Source organism: Vigna unguiculata, chromosome 3 (genome assembly GCF_037176805.1).
Source record: "Vigna unguiculata cultivar grain cowpea cultivar isolate G323 ecotype 2 chromosome 3, ASM3717680v1, whole genome shotgun sequence".
In the NCBI taxonomy this organism is placed as follows: Eukaryota; Viridiplantae; Streptophyta; class Magnoliopsida; order Fabales; family Fabaceae; genus Vigna; species Vigna unguiculata.
This window is the reverse complement of record NC_140794.1, coordinates 64,646,351-64,653,873: the sequence shown is the minus strand read 5'-3', so window position 1 is coordinate 64,653,873 and position 7,523 is coordinate 64,646,351. Positions and strand designations below refer to the sequence as shown.

The 7,523-nt window shown below is 33.3% G+C and overlaps 1 protein-coding gene across 1 annotated transcript; it reads right to left on the bottom strand.

Annotated features, from left to right (window-relative positions):
• Nucleotides 1-2,017: 2,017 nt before the first annotated feature.
• Nucleotides 2,018-7,170, bottom strand: LOC114177306 (mannosyl-oligosaccharide 1,2-alpha-mannosidase MNS1-like). The gene is made up of 14 exons (XM_028062588.2): nt 6,938-7,170; nt 6,586-6,633; nt 6,282-6,476; nt 5,783-5,895; nt 5,518-5,583; nt 5,208-5,379; nt 4,696-4,785; nt 4,390-4,514; nt 4,045-4,110; nt 3,622-3,730; nt 3,443-3,541; nt 3,014-3,094; nt 2,770-2,940; nt 2,018-2,634 (listed from the first exon to the last, which is right to left on the bottom strand). Exons 1-14 carry the CDS (start codon nt 7,100-7,102, stop codon nt 2,395-2,397), a joined length of 1,740 nt encoding a protein of 579 aa, XP_027918389.1. The 5' UTR covers nt 7,103-7,170; the 3' UTR covers nt 2,018-2,394.
• Between the last annotated feature and the right edge of the window lie 353 nt (nt 7,171-7,523).

Below are 7,523 nucleotides of genomic sequence, written 5' to 3'. Positions count from 1 at the left end.
AAATGACATTTTACGGTTTTTTCCGCACACACTTTATTCCTTGTTTCTATCGCACACTACCAGATGTTGTTAGCTTCTGCTTCTTAATTTGAACTTTATTTTGTTTTCTTCTTCAATTTTGATGAACCTAAATCCAAAGGGGAGACAGTCACATGGCTTGAATACATCACAATCAACTGGTCCCAAGTCAAAACTATGTATTGGCTTTTCTGGTTGTTCTATCTGAATCTGTACATACCTACACACAACTAATAATTTCGATCCAATTGCTTCTTTCTTGCCACAGTTCCTTACAAAACATTTTTTATTCATGACTAAGACACGGTCTAATTCACAATTCGTTATTCAGAACTAAACCAGTATTAAACACCGAACCAACAAATTAAGTTCTCAGATTTCTGACAACAGACGATAATTTTTGAGGAACATTATAGTTCAAAACGCGTAGAGGTTTTATTCTCTTTAGGGTGATCCTTCCTGCAACCTTTTGGTGAGACAGTTAGACAAAAAAAAATGATAGCACAAAGATGGTCGTAAATTGATAATGCATAAAAAGTTTTCTCTGGGCTCAGTTGCCCATAACATTGATTGATGGAGAAATTGGCAGGAATCGGGTAGCACTTGAATAACATATATGAGCAAAAAACACAAGACAACAAAACAAAACCTAGCTATTGCATCTATATCTATATAAGGTAACAAAATAGGTCAGGGATGACTCAGAACAAACAAACTCTGCATGTTTGTCCCTGCTGGCCTGAAAATAGACCTTTCAAAAACATCACTTGTTTCTTCAGAAATAATGCATTTGGGTTCACAGAATGCTGCTTAATGAATAGACCTCTCACTAACTGCTTTCCTCTTCTTCAACATAATATTCTATTCATATTATGTACTCACTGCACATTACCCTCCTTTTTCTTACCTTTATACCAGTTAAGCGTGCTCTTCACCATAACATTACATTTACCTTTTATTTTTTTCCCTCTCATTTACCATTTACACAATTTCATACTGGGGCCACTTCGCCACCACTCTCTCAGTTTCCTAAACATGGATCAGATTCTTCATCAAATATAAAATCATTCAGTTTATATATGTTTATCTGAAAACACTGAAAAAGAAAATATCATTGTTTTATGTCTGATTCTAATACTTGGTGCCTTGTCTGGCACCTTAGAATCTAGAAGGCTACCAGTGCTCTTTTTAGTTGTCCTTAGCCCATATTTATCTGTCACCAATGTAAAATTTATCAACATTGTCATTCTATGCTTCTGAATTTATATATGTCATAAGGGTTTAGCAGTTTTCATCTTTTGTTAATGGACCTAGAACATGATTCTGAAAAAGAACAATTGAGCAGTGAAGCATAATTAAAGATCCTGCCAAATGGGATTTTTCTTCTTTGATTAAGCCAATATTGTTAATTTAATCTTTTGACATTAAATGTGTGATCCATCATGTTGCTGATATTACCAATTTGCATTTTAAATATAAAAACTATAAGTTATTTAAATATATAAACCATGCATTCACATTTAACTTGATTCATCTCGAAACTAAACATGCATTAATACCTTTTATGTTATTACTTTGGATGGAAGTTTCAACAATGATGGTTACTGTGATTGGTAGTATTATCAGTTGGATTTTAAGTGCCTAGTTTTGTACCAAATATACAACAACTCATGCATTCGAGATGAGATTTCTTTAATGTTAAATATTGTAATTCTTGTTGAGGTGCATTTGAATAGATTCTTTTTCTCTCTGTATTCATCTTGTTATATCAGCAACACTCACCTAACCTTGTTAGACTAAGTTAATAATATAAAAATTTGTATCACTATATAATAGATATTTAAATAGTAACCCAACCAAGATGCCTTTAATATCTATCAGAAGACTTGATAGAATCTCATGAACAAGTATCGAGGAACAGATTTTGTTGGCAATGCATTAAAAAATTTAGAACTTATCCTTTTCTTATATTCAGTGTTACTCAACTAAATTTCCTCTCTAAAACATTAATATCAGTAAATTTTGAATTAGAAGAGCAAAGAAATCTGAGTTTTCAAACATGGATGTCTTACATCTCATAGTTGCAACTAATACACAAGCATTTACAACTATGCAAAAAAGAGGTCAAATATAAAGTAGAGTGATCTCTGTTTCTACCTAAGAATTTACACCCACATTTATCCTACTAATTACACCATAAACAAAGCTTCCAAATATCGTCCACCATAGACAGACAATGAAAGAGAAGTAGTCCCTTGTGCTATCGTTAATCTGGCTGATGAAACATTCTCATGTAAAGATGGATCTAACTTGAGAGTACGTTGGGAACTATGCTTGAGGATATGTTTACAATAATCTCAAAGCAACAACTCTTAGCTACTTATATTCAATTCGACCTTCTTTTCTACCATGCAAATGACGTGGAAATACCTCTTCTGGGTCACCACTCTCTTCATTAGAAACTCTAGTCACAATTCTTAAAGGATGAGCCTCCGTGTTGAACACCCATTCATCCAGGGAAATCACTGATGAAGGCGAAAACAACAGATAAAGATACTTGAGTGTCTCTGAGAGGAAGTAGCTCTGCATCATGTTATCTTTCTTCCCAGTAGTCACCTAAGCATTCAGTCACACATTATTATGAAAACTACATATGTTAAACTGAATAACAACAAAGTGAGAACAGTTAACGATGCATGCACAACTTTTCCATGGGTGAGAGTTAATCATGTAGAGTTATGAATTTCTTACATCTTTGAGTCCAACATATCCTGTTTCCAACCGAGTATTGTTTTCAAATGCTTGGAAAATATTCCAACCCCATTCCTGGTATGTTTTGTTTCCAGTGAAACGCCAGAGGTAGAATAATGACTCGATTGTTTCAGGCCTTTGGATATTCCACGAGGTACCAACACTCATATCCTACAGTTTTCATAACCTTAGAGCACAACATCTTAGGAATTTGACAAACAATGTCAGAATTTAAGATTCAAACCTCTCCATCGCGAAAGTAATAGTTCTCTCCTGCCAATTTAGTTGGTGTTGATTGGTAAAAATTGTAACAAGTCCATACAAGCTGCGCAACATGATGGATCAGAATCGAATGTCAGTTTGAAAGAAAAATGGTAGCTCAAACCCATATATTTTAAGCATAAATTAGTAATTATCGTCACAATAAAGCTTATTCCTTTCGGAAAAATGGTTTAATATTCCGTCAAAACTGAAACCTTGGATGTCTGTGATTTGGTTTGAAAGAGAAAATACAAATACAACCTGGTTCTTCATTATGTTCTGAATAATGTTTCCAATTCCAAGCGAAGAGGCAAGAGTGATGTTGGTTTCAGCACATCAATTTAATAGCTAAAGTTTTTAAGAGAATAAGTACTCTGGTATTATATTTCTAGTAAGAAAAAAGCAGGATCACCTCCTCTGCAAGGCCCAAATATTTTGCAGCTTCATCGGGGCCAGAGCTTGAAGATCCCAAAGCCAACATTCCCGGAACAAAACAAGCTAACTCGTCCATCTGAAAAGGAGACGAAATCAAATATTCTTTTAATGTCATACTCAGCTAAGACTAAAATAAATTTCTTTTTCAAATAACACCTTATCAAAGACTGCATTTCCAAGCCTCTCGGATATGTATGCAAAAGACGAAGGTGTTGACTTTTTAATCATGCTTTGAAGACCTATCATTGATTTCTCCCACATTTCCCTGATCCACCATTAGCTCACACATTTAAAATATGGTTCTATATGTGCCTCTTAACTCAAAAGTTTGAACTTTCATATTAAAGTAGTGTTGAAAAGAGTTTGCTAAATGTGTGTTTTTGTAGAACAAGTATTATGGATGAAAGGTATTCCATAATACTTCAGCTTCTTCCAAAAGTTTATGGCAACAAAATATGTACATGGTGGACTAGAGTTAGGTATGCTTTGTAAGATGTGATAGCTAGGTACATTGTATTTTACAGAGGTAAAAAAATCATTTAATTTTCCAAAGAAAAAACAACATTTAAAGCTTATTACCTGTAAAATGCTACAGCTTCAGTTTTATTTCCTTGTATCCAGGCCTTGAGTAGGTACTCATAAAAGCTGCAACATATAAATGGATAACCTTATAAAGCATGTGAACAATAAAGTAATTGAAAAATGCCAAGCAGTCTATAACTTAGTGAAGGTTAAGCATGTTTGTTCCACGTTCCCAAAAAACATAGCACATGAACAAAGTCACTTTTATCATATTATCTATATCAAGAGTTTAGCAGAAACTTTCATAAAATTGGAATTGAATTTTATTTCAAGACTTAAGTTTCCAACAATTACAAGATCATAATGCAATAATGATGTTAGCAAATTTTTTAAGTCTCATACCTGTCACCCATTGCACCAAATGTAACTGATCCACCTGTTTGAGTTCCAGTAAGTGGATTAAGGTATATAGCAAGTAACCCATCATCCGGAAAAGTTGCATGAAGCCCCTTGATGACCTTTTCTACCTGAAATTATTATTGTGACATTCTTCAAATCAATATGCTTAGTAACTTTTAGTAATGTTGTGGGTTTGAATTCCACTGATAAAAATGTTTAGTAAATATGAAGGAAAAGACATATAAAGTTGACAGTTTTTCTTGCCAAAAAAGCAGTTAAGAAAAACACATAAAAGTAGAAAAATGTCACCTTTTCTTGGTACTTGGGGTCTTTTGTCCTTTCAGAGAGAGCAATGAATTCGAGTTGTTCGGAACCAGAATCCGCAAGAATACTGTTTCCCTAGTAATAAAGAACGACCAATCAAGAACATAAAACAATCAACAATAAATCACAATATGTAACAATGAGATGCAATTAAGATTTGCAAGACAACACACCATATGGTATGTTGTATTAACAAATGTAGTATGAGTTCCACAGAGGAGACAGTAAATTTTCAACACCAAAACAAAAGACATTGATATGATCATCAAGCAATCAAAGGACCTCTTATCAATCAGTGATGTTGGAGGTGAACATGATCCAAATATTCAAGTCAAACAACAATTTACAAAAACAAAACTCAAGTCATCAGGTTATAAATCTCTAGTAACAGAATAGTATCAGTGATTAGAAATGATTTTGATAGAAAGCTGAGATTCTGCGTTATGACATATACTCTAGACAAATTAATGAAGTAACATAGTGATGACAAAACATACCCGCGACCATGAAGGGTTATTTGTGTTGCCAAATGCCAAGTTAATTCTATTATAGGGGATTCCTGAAGGTGTATTCCAAGCAGGCAACAACCTATCTGCAATTTCTCTGGCCTTCTCTAGGAAAACTTTGTCACCAGAGAGATCATAAGCACTAAGGAGGCCACCCAACACTCTAAACCAAAATGATAGATAAATGACAGAAAATGAATTAGAAAGAAAAACTGTTGTAATCTACAAAGCTACAACAACTGTTAGGTGGGGGAGGAAATTAGCATTTCAACAAAACTAAGATTGAACCTTCTAATTCAACCTTATGGTTGTCTCGAACACACTAACTTCAATGCTCTTGTCGAAAGACAATGATTCAGCAACCCACCTGCAATATTTATCTCATTAGATGCTTTGAATATGTTCAATTGTTTACTACAAAAACGATGTAATCAGTATTGTCCTCTCTGTTTTTCTTTTTGTCCAATTCAATTTTTAGCAAAAGTAGAAAAGAAAAAGAACAAACATTTTCAAGCAGACATAGAGGATTGCAAAATCAAATGTACTAAAAATAAAATACAACTCACTCTCTAGCTCTATTAAATTGATCATCAAGACCCATTATAAATAATGTGTCAAGTGAATCTACTATAGTTGCCCCTAGACCGCCAAAATTGTCAACACCATTCATTGATTGTGGCTGTGCAAGGAATAGCAAACTAATTAGTTGCATAGTTTTAATTTGACTTTTCCAAACTCTGTGCTATTATAGCATTAAACATAAATGGATTTAGAAAGGAACATGCAGACACACTTTGTTATTGCTTCTCCTAATGTGTATAATAGGTAAATTTCAGTTGAAGAAAGAATCTGCATATATTATTGTGTCCTGCAACGTAAAACTTCACTTATCCCCTTCATGGATCAAAATTTGAATGAAGTGTCATTTCTTATATTACTTCAAAGATATATCTATTTTTCAAGGTTCAATGGCTTATCCAAAAGGGTTGCATCCTCCTCAAGCAACAAGCATATAACTAAAAAGTAGTGGATTAACTAAAAAGTTAAGAAAATAGTATGAAAAACCTTAAGCTCATCATTTCCCCATGCATACGTTTCATAAGATGTCCAAGCATGAAGCATGGCATCTTTTATTTTATCTCTTCGTTGTATGCTTATAGGATCATCTTCGACATAAATATCCTTAGCGAATTTGTTGACTTCATCCTCATTCTGAATACTTTCTGTCGTGTCTTTCATGTGGCCTTTTATATCTTCTATCTGCAATTTCAAATAACTCAAACCAAGTCAATTACCACGAAGGCACAAAAACAAAATTTTGAAAGTATAACAAATAACCCTGTAGATAACAAAAATCTGCACATCTTACTGAATTCTGCAAGCGTGTAACCTCTTCTTTCAATTTCAAAATGTCATCCTAGCTCCAGAGAAAGAAAAAGAAAACAACTTAAAGATGATTTCAAAGAACCAAACTTACAAAAGATTACATAACCAACACATCATTAACAATGATCAAATAGACTATTCAAATTGAAAACATTAACATGGTACCCTTCCGTCCCTTTTAACATCAAAACTTTTTTCTTTTACAAAACAACAACTGAATGCTATATAAAAGAAGAAAACAACTCTTGTAGATTTTATATCGGTTTCACATTTATAATGAAAATGGAAAATTCTTGGTTAATTTAAGAGGAGATGAGAAAAGACAATGAAAGAACCTGTTGTCCAGTGCTGAGTGATTTGCGGTCATAGAGTAGCCATGTGAGTGAAACGCAGACGATAAGGACCATTGCAAGTCGTTTAGGCCTCTTAATATAATAACGAGGTTGCAAATACCTCCATGCAGACATGGAGGAAGATGAATAAGAAGACTTTTTACCCATTTCTTGAACAATGTTGAATGAACCCTGAAGAAAAAGTGAGTAGGAGAAAGAAATTAAGTATTAATAGTGTATTATTGGGAGAGAAAGAATGATAGGAAAGATATTATTTGTAATGGGTGAAAAGAACCACAACGTAAGTTCTAACCTCAACGTAAAAATCGGACGCAGTAAATGTCGGAGGACTTTTCCTTTTTTTTTTTTTTTTTTCTCTGTAACCCCTCCCCTCTCTTTTACATCTCTCTTTATCTTCACCATTCTCAACCTTCACTTAATTATTTTTTAGTTTCAATATTTAAATGCTTTTGTTATAAATAATTTGAGATATTTTCAAATAATTTCATAACTATTACATAAATATTTTATTAATAAAAGTAAAAAATAAAAAAGAAAAAGAAGAAAAATCATAAGACCATACCAAAAC